This window comes from Bubalus kerabau, chromosome 9 (assembly GCF_029407905.1).
Source record: "Bubalus kerabau isolate K-KA32 ecotype Philippines breed swamp buffalo chromosome 9, PCC_UOA_SB_1v2, whole genome shotgun sequence".
Classification (NCBI taxonomy): domain Eukaryota; kingdom Metazoa; phylum Chordata; class Mammalia; order Artiodactyla; family Bovidae; genus Bubalus; species Bubalus kerabau.
Window position 1 is genome coordinate 94,921,901 of NC_073632.1, and position 18,877 is coordinate 94,940,777.

The following is an 18,877-nucleotide window of genomic DNA, read 5'->3' on the forward strand; positions in this document are numbered from 1 at the left end:
CGCTTTTGGTACACTTGTTGTCAGTGAAAGAGAAACAGAGTAATGCGAAAGTAAAACAAGTTTGCTTGTAACTTGAAAAAACTGCCTTTATTCAGAATCATACTTTTTTTTCACTCTTACCATAACGAAAGTTTAAAAAAATATAGCGCTTGGTGCAATGAAATACTACATTTAATTATTCAAACACTTAATGCAAGGTTGCTCACAGTTTACATGTGAGAATTTAGCATGATCCAAACTCAAATATCCATTTCTCATATCTTTCAATGTCTGCAGCAGATACTGACTTTGAAACCTTTTTTAAAGCCATTTCAAAATCCTCCATAGTTGTAGGCATATGCATTTCTTCTCTTGAAAGATTTCTGATTTCTTCCGGGGTCAAACCTTCAATACGCCTTCTCATTGCCATCAAGGATGCATCCCTAGGTTTTAAATTAAAAAGACAAAAACCATAAAATGATGTGCTAGTCAAATAAAAAACTGAACAGAAAGAAGATTTTTTTCAGTGCATGTGTTATTCTGTAATTATTATATATACATAAGTAGTACTGCACAGAATCTAGTATTGGACAACAAGGCCTGTTTTTTAGCTGTTTTGTTAGCAGTTAAATCTGAGCAAAAAGCCCAAGAAGTAGTAGAAGGATAGAACATGAGCGCAACTGAATTTTATTAAAGGTGTACCATAAAGAATAAGCATCACAGGGACAGGAGAGAACTTGTTGGCTGGAAAATTAAATATTTTCTACTGCATGTGTAAGAAAAACTAAACAGTCAAGTGGTCTCTCCTTTCCCCTCCTCTGTATTAGTGCTATTTTTTTAAGGAGAAACTTCAGATTCAACTACGTCCTTGCTTTCACCCAGTTTGATCCTTAACAGCAGCCACCACGTGTGCAAAGCGACAGCTACAAAGGGTTTCATACACACATTATTGCTAATCCTCACATCAGCCCTGCATGGAATGTTTACTTTGGAGGTGAGTAAACCAGTGCAGTCCAAGCTAATACTAAGATTAGGACCAAAGCTACTTCAATAACGTTCTGAAGTAGAGACCATCTTTTCTTGTTTCTGATTTCTTCCTATCACATTTATGACACTTCACTGAAAATGAGACTGTACTCCCCTCTGATGTGCCAAATCAATCTATACTGGACTACGTCTCCTATGGAACAATATGCTGAATGAATGCACCAATGTTAATTTTTCTAACCCAGGCACTTGGCAGCAGTCACCGTGCAGACTGGACTCTGCTCAGTCATGCCTCGCTCTGCTTCCTCTGCGACCATGTCTGACATACCTGATATGGCTGAGATTATAAAATTTGGTAAGTCAAAACTGAAGACAGAAATAAATGGAAGAGAAAAATCCACTGCTTTCAAAAGAAATGACAACAGAAGTAAGCAGGCAAGTTTTAATAAGGCGTGTGCCGCCAATAAGCACCGTACATTCCACAAGCTCTGCCTTCTTATTTTACTTTTAGCTGTTTTACTTTTGTAAGATGCAGAGTGTGGATCAAATTTAAATGACTGTGCTGCCCTCTTCATGTCAAAGAAAGGAGAACTACTGACAGGAGGGCTGAAGGCCATTCCTGCCTCTCCCATCTGCCTGTCTGGCCGGTGGGGAAGAAAACCAGTTTACATGCTGGTGAAGGAGGAAGCTGGGAGGGGTGGCAGTGAAATCTAGAGTAAAAAGCAAACTGGTCCAAGGTGTCCCATGGGCTGTTAAAATGCAGTGTAACCAGTATAACATTTTCTTTTATTCAAATGATTTTAATTACTAGAATGTACACTTTTTAAAGTATGCAAATAAAAAGTGTTAAAACCTAAAACATTTTTTTCTAATCCAAGACAATTACTGGTTTTCTATTTTATATCAGTTGTTTTAACACTACCTTCTTGAACATGTAGCTTTTAAATGAACCACAGTCTTCAGTGACATACAAGATAACCAAACAAGATAACTAGCACCAGCTAAACACTAGCTTAATGCCAAAATGTGTGTCTCTGACTAGGTTATATAATGTGGGTCTTTATTCATCTAAATTTAGCATTAAAACTTCATAACAGAAGTTTACACTGACAAAAATCTATGCTTCCTAAAAACAAAACCAGAACCAGAAACAAAAACCTATACTTCCAAAATAATTCATACCTGCATACGTTGGTAATGTCCGCACCTGAATAACCCTCCATGTTTTCTGCTATACTCGCAAGGTCAACATCATCAGCCAATTCCAGCTCACGGAGACTTATTCGTAATAGTTCCTCCCTGCCTTTTGCTATTGGGAGAAACAAAATATAAATGAATATATATAAACATAACACATATAAAAATATATAAACATATATAGAAATATAAATGAATATAAACATAAATATCAACATAAACAATGTTCTATTTTTCTCCAGTCTACTTTATTTTTGTTTTTCAATTCTTAGAGCTCATTTGCTTAAAAAATTTAGCAGCTATTCCTCACTAAATTTAGTTTATTTTTAAATTTAAATTTTTAATTGAAAAAAATTTTTTTAACTGAAATTTTTTTAGTTTTTATGTTTTTAATTGAACTGGTTTGTCTTTTAAAGTAATACCAAACTTCAAAATTTAGCAAAACTACTGAAGAGTCAACACGAGGGACTTTCCTGGTGGTCCAGTGGCTAAGACTCTAGCTCCCAATTCAAGCAGCCTGGGTTCAAACCCTGGTCAGGAAACTAGATCCCACATGACTGCAACTAACAGTTCACATGCTGCAACTAAGACCTGGTTCAGCCAAGTAAATAAATAAAAAAATAAAAGTTAACATGAGCTTCCTGACTCAAATGAAGATACCTGATGGTAATGGAATATAGATTCTTTTCTCAAGACGTCGTCTTAAAGCCTCATCAATATCCCAGGGAAAATTAGTAGCTGCCAGAACCATAACCATTTTGGAAGGGTCATCATTTTCAGAAGCACCTCCAACACCTTGAGGAAGGGTAAGAACATAGTTAAAAAAAAAAAAAAAGCAAAGCTCAAATACTTAAAGATCCTCAAATATTTAGCACAACGTTAAAAGCAATGTGATCATCAAGCCTCCTTAAGACTTACAAAGCGAACTGGTCACATGTGTGAGTTTGCAGTTCAAGAAAAATGAGTTTTTGTAGCACGCAGAAAATGACTCAAAAACAGATTTAATAAAAAGACTAGTTCAGCAAAACTATGTAACAATTTAAAAAATTCTTCAAAACCATACATATCCCCCTTTAAGGCCAATTTATCTGCATTTGTTTAAGTTTCTTGGCTAAGAATGAGGTCAGCGTGTGTGACAAAAGGTGCTCAGAGAAGGAACGGCCGTTATTTCCGGCGTGTCCCCACTGTCAGCATCCCCACTTCACTGCTGTCGATCTCCAGGGCCTCCTCGCCAGCCCCTGGCCACTGGAGCTGGGGGTCAGCACTGCGCGTGGAGCTTATCATGCTTGTACCCACGCATACCATCCATCTGAACCAGCAGCTCGGCCTTCACCCTTCTGCTTGCCTCGTGCTCTTCAGAAGTCCCTCTGCGGCTGCAAATGGAGTCTATCTCATCAATAAATATAGTAGCTGGAGAGTAAAATCGAGCCTGCAGGAAGAAACCAGGCCAACACCAGGTTTTTAATTCCATTTAAAAGTAATCTACAGTTAAGTGATTAGAAAAGAGTGGAGGAGCCTCCCACACTGTGCATCTCTCCCTCTTGTCCTAATACTGTGGAGAGAGGAGAGAATTGGAAGAGCTAAAATACAGCTTCTAATACAGACTTATTGTATACTTAAATATTATATGGAAATTTCTATACTATTCAATACTCTAATTGGCTATATATGTCATATAAATACAGGATTATCCTGTACATTACAATGATATGGATAACGATAGTGGGAAGACATTTATAGATACTGATAAGCATTCTAAAATTGCAGAAAAATTTTGTTAAAGAGAACCATTACCTTCTATATTAATATCACATAGATTTTTATAAATATTTAAAAATATATTTAAATTTAATACTTTGTTTATATGTAAATTTATTTTAATGTAAATATATACAGTATTATAAATAATGTATAAATATATTTAAATTTAAATTTTTATAAATATAAATTCTCTCTAAGGAATTCTAATTAAATTGCCATTTTTCATTTGACTAATACAAGTACAGCTGACCCCTGAACAATTCAGGTATGAACTGCATGGGTCTACTTACATGTAGATATTTTTCATTAATAAATACTATATTACTACCTAGGCTGGTTGAATCTGAGGGTGCAGAAGAATTGTGGATACAGAGGGCTAACTGTAAGTTACATGCAGATTAATCTTCACATTGTTCAAGGGTCAATTAAAAGAGTCAATTAAAATGGCCTTTTTTTTTCTAAGATAAAATTCATATAACAAAAAATTCACCATTTAAACCATTTTAAAGTATACAATTCAGTAATCAGCATATTAATACTATTATGCAACCATCATCACTGTCAATTCCAGAACATTTCAATGCCTCCCTCGCCCAATAATCCCCACTTCTCTTCCCCAGCCCCTGGTGATCACTGATCTATTTTCTGTCCCTATGCATCTGCCTCTTCTGAACATTTCAAATTAATGGGATCATACAACATGTGGCCTTTGTGTCTGCTTTCTTCCACTCAGCATGCTTTCAATGTTTATTTATATTATAGCATGTACAGTACTTCCTTCTCTTTAATGGCTGAATAATATCCCCCAAGTTTATTTTTGTACCTTAAATGCATTTCTTCTTCCTCAAATCAAAGGACAGGGAAGATTGATCCACTGGTCAAGTATTAACCTAATAAACAGCTGTATAAGATTCAGTAGTATCACCCTTTTCTTAAGGAGACAGAAGCAGCATTTTATCTATTTATTTTTGTGGGTTTTTTTTGTTTTTAGTAGACTTTTTTATTGGAGTATAGTTGATAAGAAGCATATTATTATAGTAACTAATATTTACTGTTAATCATTTTTTAAATGAAATATCCACACTTACAGAATCACCACACAAGAAAGCTTGAAACTAAATGATGGCAAGGATTTCTCAAAACAGAGCATTAAGTGAACAAACAGCATTTTAAAAACAGAAGTCCACAATGGCAAATGAACACAACAGACTTGACCATGCAACTGTACTGGGTCCATCAACTCTTCTGACCATGAGGTTACAATCCAGTACCCTCGAAAAGGCACTGTGCTGAAAGACTCTGCCTCCAAAGTACAGATTTACTTTTAGTCTGTTCACTTGGAAAATCCTAATATTAAAATCTCAGTTTCTTTCCTAGTTAAAAACTTGAATTTTAAGTCATCTATTTGCTCCAAATACCAGACCACCTGACCTGCCATTTGAGAAACCTGTATGCAGGTAAGGAAGCAACAGTTAGAATTGGACATGGAACAACAGACTGGTTCCAAATAGGAAAAGGAGTACGTCAAGGCTGTATACTGTCACCCTGCTTATTTAACTTCTATGCAGAGTACATCATGAGAAACGCTGGGCTGGAAGAAGCACAAGCTGGAATCAAGATTGCCGGGAGAAATATCAATCACCTCAGATATGCAGATGACACCACCCTTATGGCAGAAAGTGAAGAGGAACTAAAAAGCCTCTTGATGAAGGTGAAAGAGGAGAGTGAAAAAGTTGGCTTAAAGCTCAACATTCAGAAAACGAAGATCATGGCATCTGGTCCCATCACTTCATGGGAAATAGATAGGGAAACAGTGGAAACAGTGTCAGACTTTATTTTTGGGGGCTCCAAAGTCACTGCAGATGGTGACTGCAGCCATGAAATTAAAAGACGCTTACTCCTTGGAAGAAACGTTATGACCAACCTAGATAGCATATTCAAAAGCAGAGACATTACTTTGCCAACATAGGTCCGTCTAGTCAAGGCTATGGTTTTTCCTGTGGTCATGTATGGATGTGAGAGTTGGACTGTGAAGAAAGCTAAGTGCCGAAGAATTGATGCTTTTGAACTGTGGTGTTGGGGAAGACTCTTGAGAGTCCCTTGGAATGCAAGGAGATCCAACCAGTCCATTCTGAAGGAGATCAACCCTGGGATTTCTCTGGAAGGACTGATGCTAAAGCTGAAACTCCAGTACTTTGGCCCCCTTATGCGAAGAGTTGACTCATTGGAAAAGACTCTGATGCTGGGAGGGATTGGGGGTGGGAGGAGAAGGGGACGACAGAGGATGAGATGGCTGGATGGCATCACTGACTCGATGGATGTGAATCTGAGTGAACTCCGGGAGTTGGTGATGGACAGGGAGGCCTGGCGTGCTATGACTCATGGGGTCGCAAAGAGTCAGACACAACTGAGCGACTGAACTGAACTGATTCGCTCCAAAAGGATAATACCATTTTAAATTAGGGTATCTTTTTACTTGGATTTTAGGCACTATGTACAAACAATTTGGTACTTTCTTTTCAAGAAACAGAGGGGAAAGATAAACTGGATGGAGGGAAAGAAAAAAGCAAACATGCAAGAAAATTTGTAATTGAAATTCTAGCTAGCAACCATCAGAACCAATGACAAAAATCAAATTTCAAGCAAAAACTACTAGATTTGAGTTTTCCCCCATACTAAGGGTACATGCTGCTGCTGCTAAGTCGCTTCAGTCGTGTCCAACTGTGCGACCCCATAGACGGCAGCCCACCACGCTCCACCATCCCTGGGATTCTCCAGGCAAGAATAATGGAGTGGATAGAAAGGTCTAAATTAAAGCAGAGGCTATGTGGCACACTTAAAATTGGGTTTGGATGACCTGGGAAAATATCATAGAGAGATGTGGAAGAGGACACCAACTGTTTCTTCTGCCTGCACAGTACTGTGCAGATAAGAGAAGCTCTCCTTTTCATTTGTACATAAATCATCTCTTTCTCATTCTTACTCCACTACTTCAAGTAAGGCCAACCTCTGCTGGAGTCCCAGGGGAGTCTAGGCACAAGCGTGTGACTCAAGCAAGGCCAAACATCACTGGAGTTTTGCTGGAACAACTGAGAAATGAGGACTAATTCTCAGGGATTACCATTAGGACAACAAAAACAAGATTTAAACCTCTAATGGTGATCTTAGTCAGCATATGGATCTGCCAATGTCAAAGTCAACCCAGAGGTAAAAAGAGCCAAATGTTTACACAAAAATAATTCCCAAGGACATCTGAACTGCTGGATCCTGCTAGACCTAAAAATCTAAAATGTAACCTGATAATTCCCAGTTATGTCACCCAACATACTATTCTTATTGTTTAAACTGATTTGATTACTTTTTTTTCCCCTTTATCGGCTGCACCTGCAGCATGTGGGCTCATAGTCCCCGACCAGGGATGGAACCCACGACCCCTGCATTAGAAGTGCAGAATCTTAACCACTGGATCACCCGGGATTAGATTTCTGACGCTTGCAAATGAAAAGTTCTTGACAATATAACAAAACAATATACAGTTAAGTTTTTAAATGTCTGTACCAACTCATGGGAAAAACCCTGGACAGATTTTAATATTTAAGTGGGACTACCCTAGTGTTACAGTGGATAAGAATCTGCCTGCGAGAATCTGTAGGGGACAGTGGTTTGATCCCTGGTCTGGAAAGATTCCACATGGTCATGGAGCAACTAAGCCTGTGAGTCACAACTACTGAGCCTCAGAGCCTGTGCTCCACAGCAAGAGAAGCCACTGAAACCAGAAGCCTGCACAATGTAACTAGAGAGTAGCCCTCTCAGAGCACACAGAGAAAGCCTGGAACAGCAAAAAAGACCCAGTGCAACTGAAAATAAATCATTTAAAAAACAGTATTTGTCCATGTATGGAAGAAATCAACACAATACCGTAACGCAATCATCCTTCAGTTAAAAATAAATTAATTAAAAATAGTAATGATAGTATTTAAGTGGTATTATTCAAAATATAGGCCTTGAGCCATGCTCACTTTGAGAGATTCTGGTGGGGCAGGGCACCTAAGAGAGAGGCAGTCATCTGTAGAGCAGTCAAAACCAAGACATAAGAGGCAGTACAATTTTACTCCTTGAGAGAGTCCACATAATGAAAAGGAGAAAATCAAGCTGGTTTCAAGGGAGCCATAAACAAAATTCAGAGAGGTAGGAGCTCTAAACTGCAGGCACTGGTTTGTGATTGAACCTCTGATCAAGTGAGCAGCTCAAGGTAGCACCCTCCGGATAAGATTTAAAGATGGTTAAGATTTTCCTAGGCAATACCAGGGAAGCCAGTAAAAAATAAGTTGTTTGATATATTTTATAAACTGCACTATAAAAAAAAATACTACAAATTAGCACTTTGTAAGAGGCTCTCCCTCATAGAAGAAAACAGTCCTTTTTCCTCAATACAAAACTCTACCTTATATACCTATGGCTGATTCATACTGATGTATGGCAGAGGTCAACACAGTATTATAAAGTAATTATCCTCCAATTTAAAAAAATAAATTAAAAAAATACAGTAAAAAATAAACTCCCTACATTAAAAAAATAATCAAATAATTCTTAAACAGTAATAGTAAATACTAATGAGTTCTTATGAGTCAGTGTCTGTATTAAGCAGCTGAAGTGCACTGGCTGATTTCACCCTCCAAACATTAGAGGTCAGTTCAGTTTAGTCGCTCAGTTGTGTCTGACTCTGCGACCCCCATGGACTGCAGCACACCAGGCTTCCCTGTCCATCTTGAATTCCCAGAGCATGCTCAAACTTATGTCTGTTGAGTCGGTGATGCCATCCAACCATCTCATCCTCTGTTGTCCCCTTCTCCTCCTGCCTTCAATCTTTCCCAGCATAAGGGTCTTTTCCAGTAAGTCATTTCTTCACATCAGGTGGCCAAAGTATTGGAGTTTCAGCTTCAGCATCAGTCCTTCCAATGAATATTCAGGGTTGATTTCCTTTAGGACTGATTGGTTTGATCTCCTTGCTGTCCAAGGGACTCTCAAGAGTCTTCTCCAACATCACAGTTTAAAAGCATCAATTCTTCAGCACTCAGCTTTCTTTATAGTCCAACTCTCACATCCATAGATGACTACTGGAAAAACCGTAACTTTAACAAGACGGACCTCTGTTGGCAAAGTCATGTCTCTGCTTTTTAATATGCTGTCTAGGTTGGTCATAGCTTTTCTTCCAAGGAGTAAGCGTCTTTTAATTTCATGGCTGCAGTCACCATCTGCAGTGAGTTTGGAGCCCAAGAAAATCAAGCCTGTCACTGTTCCCATTGTTTCCCCATCTATTTGCCACAAAGTGATGGGACCAGATGCCATGATCTTAGTTTTTTTAATGTTGAGCTTTAAGCCAGCTTTTTCACTCTCCTCTTTCACTTTCATCAAGAGGCTCTTTAGTTCCTCTTCACTTTCTGCCATAAGGGTGGTGTTATGTGCATATCTGAGATTATTGTTATTTCTCCCTGCAATGTTTATTCCAGCTTGAGCATAAACATTAGAGGTAGGTCCTAAATTACTGTCCTCCTCTTATAGATAAAGCAACTGAGCAACAGGAGAGGAATTCTCCCACAGGTAGCTAGCTGGGAAAGTGACAGAAGTGGGATCTAAATGACCCCATACTTACCCATTCATTCTACTGAGCTTACATTTTTAAACACCAAGTTATTCTGGAATACTGGTCATTTTTTCCCCTGAAGATAATTTTTCAAAATGATTTAAGAGGTTCTCTATCAGACACCTACTGTGGGATGGACTATTAATAATCCATAAGAACCTGTCAGAATTTACATCCTGCCTTATGAATTATCACAGTTGAAGGAGAAAAAAATGGGAACTGAAATAGGAAGAAGCCTTTACAGAAAATGGATAACGTTAAATTGTAAGGGTTTTTGTTTTGTCTTATTCTGAGCCTAGGAAGGAAGATGTAGTATAATGTTAGCACGATCATCTAAGATTTTGGCCACCATGACTAAGAATGTAAATCTTTGTCACTATTTATATAATAAATGCAACTCTGTGTTCATGCATATAACTAAACCATTTCTTAAATGAGGTAAGATGGAAACAGTTGAGTGAAACTTCAAGTCCAAAGTCTAAAAGCTACTGAATTCAACCCACTCAGTCAGAACTTGTTGAATTATATTTCATCTACTGATACTCAGATGAGTGGCAGTGGAAGAAAGAAAAAGAAACTCAAAGAAGCAAAGAACTGAATTCAAAGATTATGTCATTAAATTCCAGGTATTTGATACAGTGAATAGATCGGAGGTAATCTCAGTTCCATATTTACTTGTGATTTTCACCTTTCCCCATTATTTACCAATACTGAATTTACTATATTATAACAAAGCCTGGCTTAAAAAACATAATGATTTCACATTCCTATAGCAGCAGATCAGTAACGCGGATCCCATAGCATAAGCATGTCTGTAAGCTAACAGTCATTCCTCCAGAGAAAAGGAGTCAAAGAGAAACACAAGTAATTCATGTTAGTAAAAAGTTTCTAAGGATGGAGGAGCCTGGTAGGCTACAGTCCATGGGGTTGCAAAGAGTTGGACACGACTGAGCAACTTCACTTTTTCTTTTTCACTTTCTTTCAAGGGCACAGGAACCATACCCTGGGCACAAGCACATCCTGCCTGGCGATTCTACACCATGGAGTTAGTTACAATTCATTTTCTTCCCTTCTAGAAGTAAAGAATCATTAGAGTTGTCTCAAGCATTCACCATTTCGAACAGAAGACGAACAAGCTTCTCAGACTCTCCTCTGTATTTGGAAGTCAGAGTTGATGAAGAGACATTGAAGAATGTTGTCTTACATTCCGTTGCTACTGCTTTAGCAAGGAGGGTCTTTCCTGTGCCAGGTGGGCCCACCATTAACACTCCCTGTTGGGAATATAACAGTGTCAGCAAAGGGTTTATATGTCGTTGTTCTAATTCACAAGAATTCGATTATTAAGAATCAGTCTTCAACCAACTTACACGTAATACTGAGATAAGTAAAAGACAAAGATAAACAGAAGGATATTTTATCACAAATTTATTTTTTGCATTACAAAAGTAAGGTAATTACACATTATTAAAAATTTGGAACTAAGAGATGAGAAAAAAATATAATCAATATTATAGTACTGATATCATACCCTAACACAGGTACTGTTAGGATCTAGATATATTTCCTGCTAGTCCTTTTGCTCAAACAAATTAGTTGATTTTTTTTTTTTTACATGGTTGTAACTCAAGGTATGTCTAGAATTTTGTATCTTATTACTTAGCATTTCAAGAATTCCAAAAAACAAGTACAGAGCGAGCCATTAGCACATTTCCCAAATCCAGGAGTTATTTGGACACTTTTCAGATCAGCACGTGACTTTTATGAAGTACTCATTAGGGTTTCCTTGGTGGTTCAGTTGTAAAGAATCCGCCTCCCAAAGCAGGGGACACAGGTTCAATCCTTGCTCTGGAAAGATCCCACATGCTGCAGGACAGCTAAGCCCAGGCACCACAACTACCAAGCCTGTGCCCCAGAGCCCGGGAGTCGCAACAACTGAGCCTGAGGGCTGCAGCTACTGAAGCCTAAGCACTTTCCTAGAGCCCGTGCTCTGCAACAAGAGAAAGCACTGCAATGAGAAGCCTGGGCACCGCAACTAGAGGGCAGCCCCCAGCTTGCTTCATCTCGAGAGAGCCCACGTGCAGAAATGAAGACCCAGTGAAGCCATATATAAATAAACTTTTTTAAAAAGGAGTACTCATTAGATGCAGATACGTCTTATTAATTTTTTAAGAACAATTCCAAGAAGTACAGATACAAGTTCTGCAACACAACATGTAAAATGGAGTATTTTTGTATTTAGGCAACTTGTTCATATTTGCAAAGGTAAGTTCATTATAAATCTGCTATGTGTATATCTTTTCAAAGATCACACTGCATCTGTTTCCTATTCTGGAAACCCTGCAATAGTTTTTCATCTGAATAACACAACATATTTAAATTTTTATGTACCTGCTCTACGTTCTACTCCCCCTTCCCTCAACACAGGTAAATATTGGCTCTCTACACAATGCATTTGCCGTTTGCTTTGACAATGCTGTTACAGTAAGAAACTTACTTTCCATGGTCTCCTAATGCCTTTAAAGAATTCTGGCATCCACATTGGTAACACCACAGCTTCCTTAAGCAACTTTTTAGCTTCTACTAAATCAGCAATATCATCCCTGAAAGAGAAGATATTTGATTAAAACCTTAGACCACATATTTAATTCAGTGTAGTCATTCTTGAGAGCCACTGAAAGCACATAATTTTATGTTGCTGACAGAACGTGAAGTTTCTTCCTAGGCACGCGTGAACTAACACATTGTGACGAGGCTTCTGCCACACCGGCCAGTATATACAAAGGGCACAATCTGAATCTTCAAGTCTTGGCACTAATGATTTTCAGCTTGGTGAATGAGAACACAGGTGTATAGGCCTACTCTTTATTATTATGCCATCTTATTATAAATTTCTGTTCTTAAAATGCTCATTCCATAAATTCCATAGTTTAGAAATAATGAGCCCACTAAAAAACAAACATAAGAATAAACATAGCAGAAAGCAGACACAGGTTGTAATTCAGCTGCTTTGCCCCCTACTCCACCAAGAGGTGGACAGCAAGGTTAGTAGAGATTGCCACGAAATCATCATCAACCACGAGACCACCACCAATGTACAACTACGAGTACACATGGCATGATAATATATTATGATATATGACGTGATAATATATTTTAAAATATCCCCAAAACTGTACCTAAAAATAAAGTTTTAACAAAAAATATATAACTGAATGTGCCTAACTTTGTGGCAAATGGAACTTTAGAACTTGTGATAAATTTTAGTTCTTTGATTAGATATAGTATCTATTTTTTAATAATTTATTGAAGTATGGTTGATTTACAATGTTATGTTAGTTTCAGGTGTACAGAAGGGTGATCCAGTTAAATATACATAGAGCATCTTCTTTTTTTTTTTTTTTAATTCTTTCCCCTTATAGATTAGTACAAAATACTGAGTATGGTTCCCTGTGCTATATAGTAGGTCCTTGCTGGTTATGTATTTTATATATATCAGTGTGTAATATGTTAATCCCAAACTTCTAATTTTATATTAATAAAGTTGAGAACCACTGCTCTAAGTAACAGGATATAGGAGCAATATGTATTGTATAAACCTAAAGATAACCAGTAATACATATGCTTAAGAGTGACTGCCATTTTACCTTTAAAGAATGTCCCAAAAAGAAGATGAAATTCTTGTGATCTTGTTCACATTCTGTACATAGGATTTTTAAATTTAATAAAAATTTCATTATTTATTTCATTAAATTAAAAAATTTAAACAAAAACTGGTACAGCCTGAATCAAAGTGAAGTCTTTCATTATGTGTCTTCCAGTTCTATCCTCAAAGACTGATCTTCAGCGCATGCCCATTTCTGTTCCAAAAAGCAACATCCAATTGTTTTGCTGTGCTATAACTTACCATCGAACATTGGGATTCTGAGAAATTATATCCCTTTCCAAAGCTTCTACTAAGTCCTTATCATACCCAGTACTATCAAATTTATTTGTCTCTGGTTCTGTAGCTGCAGCAGGTGATTTGTTCTACACAAACAGAGGAAAAAAAACATGAGCTTATGATTAACTCAAACACTGTATTTCATTTCTATGAATCAGAAAGAAAGACTGGACTCAAGTGACATTTTTATAAAAGTTAATGTAACAGTACAAGTAATAAGGACAGAATCAAAGACTGTTAAGTCATCATTCTACATCAACATCAGAGTTTCATACTGAATTTTTATTTTTATGTAAAAAGTATGACAATGGTGTTAAACAAAAATATTATGCATATGAACTGACAACAGAAAAAATTAATATTGAGATAAATTGTGGTCACTAGTGAATATTAGATATGTATATTTATCTCAAAGCTTTAGAAGAGATAAGGTTAAGGACAGATGGTTTCTTTAGGTAAGATAATAGGTCAATCTTTAACACCTACTCAGTTCCTACTGATACTCCAAAAACACTTTTTGATTATTCCCATATTCCCCCAAGAGACACCTCAGCCCTTAGAAGAGATTTCCTCCCATCCTCTGTGATGTCAGTCATTAGGGCCACAATGCTGCATGCTAAAGCACTCCAAGGCACAATGACAAACTCACAGGACACTGCAGGATATCTCAAACTTCTGAGAGAAACACAAAAACATCTATTTGAACCTGGGTGGACTGCCAGCTCAATGAAACCTAATAGAGAGCCCATAAACAGGTCCACATGAATATTCCCCCCAAATTTTTGAGAATGGTATAAAAATTTTATTGACATATATATTATTTATAATGTATTAATTTCTGCTGCACAGCCTAGTGACTCAGTTATACATATATATATTCTTTTTCTTATTCTTTTCCATTATAATTTATCACAGGATACTGAGTATAGTTCCCTGAGCTATAATAAATCCTTTTCAACAAATGGTGTTGGAGCAACTGAATATGTATGGGCAAAAAATGAACCTTGACCTAAGCCTCACACTTTACATAAAAATCAACTCAAAACACATCATGGACTTATATGTAAAACATAAAATTATAAAACTTATAAGAAAAAATTTTTAAAAATTGCGATCTAGGGATAAGCAAAGAGTTAAGAACTTGACAACAAGAATACATTCTATAAAAGGAAATACTGTACTTTACCAAAATTAAAATCATTTGCCTTGTGAAAGATCCTGCTAAAACAATGAAAAGACAAACTACACACTTAAAAAAAATCTGCAAAATATATATCTGACAAAGAACTAATCTCTAGAATATATAAAAAACTCTTAAAATTCAACAGTAACCAAAAAAAGTCATTTGTATAATGGGCAACAGACCTGCCCATTATAGAAGAGACATTTCTCTGACGAGTCTTGGTTCTGTGCTCTTATTTCCTTTTCTTAAGTCAGCTTGTACAGCGACTGTTTAGAAGAGTAGACTAACTCAGCATAGACTGTTAGATTGTTGAGAAGAACAGCACTGGGGACTTTACATTTGCTATAACCCAGTTTTTACTTTGCCCAGGTGGTGTGGAGGGGCCTTTTGGTACAACGAGCCAAACAAATGATCCGGTGCTTTACCATTTCATAGGCTAGGTATGTGCCTCAGTCAAGGGAGTGGGGAGGTGGAAGAGAGAGGACTGAAACTAAATTCTTAGAGTCCTATCTGCTTCTTACTGCAAGGGAGTGTAAGCACTCAAATAATATTAACTAGCACTGAAATCCCGGTTTATAAAGCTCATTCCTCACCAACAGGAACCAGGGAACTAACAGGAACCTTGTTTCCTGGAGAAACAAGGGTAAATACAGGAGGAGCCTGGAACACACTATTTTGTCAGAGAATGGTGAGTACATGTTAAAAAGACTTAAGATCCAGCTTCAAGGGTCTCCCGCTCCTCAAATCCTGGACAATTTAAGCATCAGAAAGATAGTAACAAATTTTATTTATTTTTTTTTATTTTATTTTTTTTAGATAGTAACAAATTTTAATTCATTGAATAAAATAAGAATCCATGAGTCCATACAGATAAAATTAAATAAAGGGGAAGAGATAGAGCTTTTTCTTACAATTCAAAGTCAATTAATTAAAGAAGAGATAATAGCATTAGAAAATGATTTTTCAATTGTCAGAGGAGTAAATGATTCAGGCAAGAACTCCTGGATGCTGAAACAAATAAAATTTTGATGAGAAACAGGATATTTATATAATCTCAAAAGTATCTCCCCACAAATGACTATAAAGGGAAAAAGAGTAACTTTATAGTGGAGAGACTTGGCAGACGCCACCCTAACCAAGTGATCCAATTTATTACAAGTAACAGAGCAGTAAGCACCCTGTGTGCCTCCTTGTATGATGCGCTGAGGAGAACCAAACTTCACTTCAGTGGCACTCCTGCCAAGAACGCACAACCTTAATCTAATCACAAGGAAACATGAGGTGAACCCAAACTGAGGAACATTCTACAAAATAACTCTTTAAAAAGGCCAAAAAAGATAAAGGCTGAGGAAATGTTCACATTAAAAGAGGCTAAAGAAACGTGACAACCAAATGCAACATATGCTTCTATATTGGGTTCTGGCAGGCTGGGGGAAAAGCTATAAATGACATTATTAGAGTAACTGGCAAAATTTTACAAAAGCCTGTGGATTAGATAACGGTACTGTATCAATGCAAAATTAATGATTTTTGATCACTGCTTTGTGTTTGTATGAAAAAAATGTCCCAGTATTTAGAAAACTGACACTAAAATATTTAAGGGTAAAAAGGCATGATTTCTACAACTTACCTACGCTCAATGCTTCAGGAAAAATCAAGTATACAGAGAGTAAATGATAAAGCAAAAAGGGTAAAATATTAATAAATGGTAAAAATGGGTAAAGAATATGTTTCTTTATTATCAAGATAGAAAGTTACAAAGAGCAACCAAAAATATTTGTTGAATACTGAGTAGGAAAAATCCTAGCCCAGGTGCAATGTGACTATGGTTTTATTACAGAAGCAGATTTAATTCCTAAAAATTATTAAAATTTGTACAGTCTTCACTTTTAAGGTTAAGAAATAACTTTTTAACTTATAAAAATCAGTAACATTTACCTTTTCTTCTCTTCCTTTATTCTGTTCTTTCTTTTCCCGACTACGAACAGCTTTCCCTCTGTCATTGTGAAGATTGTGTGTGGATGGACGGTGAACTCTGACAGCTGTACTTGGACGGTTACCCTGCGGTTTAGGGTCACTGTACTGAGAAGACTGGCGCTTTCTAGGTCCTGGTGATGGTCTAATCAAAGACAAGACCATGAAACTCATAATCAACGCTTGGAGTTGGTACAAATATAGATGAACACACACAGTGTGTAAATCAATCTATGACTTGAAGCAATGGCAATAACTGAACACAAGATAGAACTGCAGGTCACTGAAAGCTAAGATCCAGCACTGAAACTGGACATAACTGTCTGTGGTGCAGTATGGTTATATGGCAGAAATAACAGAAGGCAAGTGATCATCACCTCGCTTTTGAAATGAAACACCTGTTGTATAGCAAGGATAAATGAAAAAATAGCTTGATTCTTGAAAATGAAAAGAAAGCAAAATAATCAGAGAAGGGAGTTTTATCAAACGAGAAAGAACAAAGCAAGGTGTAGAAACCACATTTATGTACTAACATACACACAGCTTGGTACCATTTTATTTAGAATATATCATAGTTCTCATGTTTTAATTAATAAAATTTAATCATTTTTCATTAATCATTTTTTTAAATCATTTTAAACACAAGCTGGAATCAAGACTGCCGGGAGAAATATCAATAACCTCAGATATGCAGATGACACCACCCTTATGGCAGAAAGTGAAGAGGAACTAAAGAGCCTCTTGATGAAGGTGAAAGAGGAGAGTGAAAAAGTTGGCTTAAAGCTCAACATTCAGAAAATGAAGATCATGGCATCCGGTCCCATCACTTCATGGGAAACAGATGGGGAAACAGTGGAAACAGTGTCAGACTTTATTTTTCTGGGCTCCAAACTCACTGCAGATGGTGACTGCAGCCATGAAATTAAAAGACGCTTACTCCTTGGAAGGAAAGTTATGACCAACCTAGATAGCATATTCAAAAGCAGAGACATTACTTTGCCAACAAAGGTCCGTCTAGTCAAGGCTATGGTTTTTCCTGTGGTCATGTATGGATGTGAGAGTTGGACTGTGAAGAAGGCTGAGCGCCGAAGAATTGATGCTTTTGAGCCGTGGTGTTGGGGAAGACTCTTGAGAGTCCCTTGGACTGCAAGGAGATCCAACCAGTCCATTCTGAAGGAGATCAGCCCTGGGATTTCTTTGGAAGGAATGATGCTAAAGCTGAAACTCCAGTACTTTGGTGACCTCATGTGAAGAGCTGACTCATTGGAAAAGACTCTGATGCTGGGAGGGATTGGGGGCAAGAGGAGAAGGGGACGACAGAGGATGAGAGGGCTGGATGGCATCACTGACTCGATGGACGTGAGTCTGAGTGAACTCTGGGAGTTGGTGATGGACAGGGAGGCCTGGCGTGCTGCGATTCATGGGGTCGCAAAGAGTTGGACACGACTGAGTGACTGATCTGATCTGAATCATTTTTCCATTAAAAAACCCCGATACAAGCACTGGCTATGGATAGTTACAAGAACTCATGTATGGTGCTTTGCCTTTATGCAGATCACTTCACCTTTATTTTTGTGGCAGAATTGAGATCTCTCAAATACTTATTAGGCTCCTACTATTTTGCTTCTAGACTTGGTTGGGGTAAGATGAGCAATAAAAATGGTAGGGGAGTCCTGTACTCAAATACCTCAGGTAGAGTTAAGAAAGAAGATACACAAGACTAGGCAAATATACCAGAAAATGTGAAAGAGACCTAGTGCTGTGGCAATGGGAATGGCCTCTTGAAGACAGAAAGCAAACTGGATCTGGAAACACCCTTCTAATTTAGAAGTTGACCTAAATAAGATGGTACAACTGCAGATAAGAAAAGGAATGAGGAAAAGCAAGAAAGCAAGATGAGCTTAATCTACGTAAAGGTCATAAAGACAAACTGTAAAGATACAATGATAAACACTAAAGGACGATACTGGAGCTTCCCTGGTGGCCCAGTGGTTAAGAATCTGCCTGCCAATGCAGGGACACAGGCTCAATTCCTGGTCCCAGAAGATTCCACATGACACAGAGCAACTAAGCCTGTGCTCTGCAACAAGAGAAGCCACTGCAAAGAGCAGCCCGCTCACCACCACGAAGAGTAGCCCCCACCTGCCTCAGCTAGAGAAAGCCCTCGCACCACAACGAAGACCCGGCGCAGCCAAACAAATAAATGTTTTTT

General features: G+C 37.6%; 1 protein-coding gene and 1 long non-coding RNA gene across 6 annotated transcripts in view; one reads left to right on the forward strand and one right to left on the reverse strand.

Moving 5' to 3' along the window:
* Window positions 1-60: 60 nt before the first annotated feature.
* Window positions 61-18,877, reverse strand: part of KATNA1 (katanin catalytic subunit A1) — a 34,500-nt gene continuing 15,683 nt past the window's right edge. For all 5 annotated transcript variants that reach the window (XM_055535922.1, XM_055535923.1, XM_055535924.1 and 2 more), the window contains 8 exons: window positions 16,630-16,810; window positions 13,473-13,594; window positions 12,063-12,168; window positions 10,681-10,839; window positions 3,466-3,592; window positions 2,824-2,958; window positions 2,149-2,275; window positions 61-422 (listed from right to left, as the gene is read on the reverse strand). In XM_055535922.1, the coding sequence (XP_055391897.1) occupies window positions 224-422; window positions 2,149-2,275; window positions 2,824-2,958; window positions 3,466-3,592; window positions 10,681-10,839; window positions 12,063-12,168; window positions 13,473-13,594; window positions 16,630-16,810 (1,156 nt within the window). In that variant the 3' untranslated portion in view covers window positions 61-223. The remainder of the gene's footprint in view (window positions 423-2,148; window positions 2,276-2,823; window positions 2,959-3,465; window positions 3,593-10,680; window positions 10,840-12,062; window positions 12,169-13,472; window positions 13,595-16,629; window positions 16,811-18,877) is intronic.
* Window positions 220-10,779, forward strand: LOC129620137 (uncharacterized). Its single transcript, XR_008698401.1, has 3 exons — window positions 220-973; window positions 1,212-1,321; window positions 10,645-10,779. It is a non-coding gene; the product is annotated as an uncharacterized LOC129620137 (long non-coding RNA).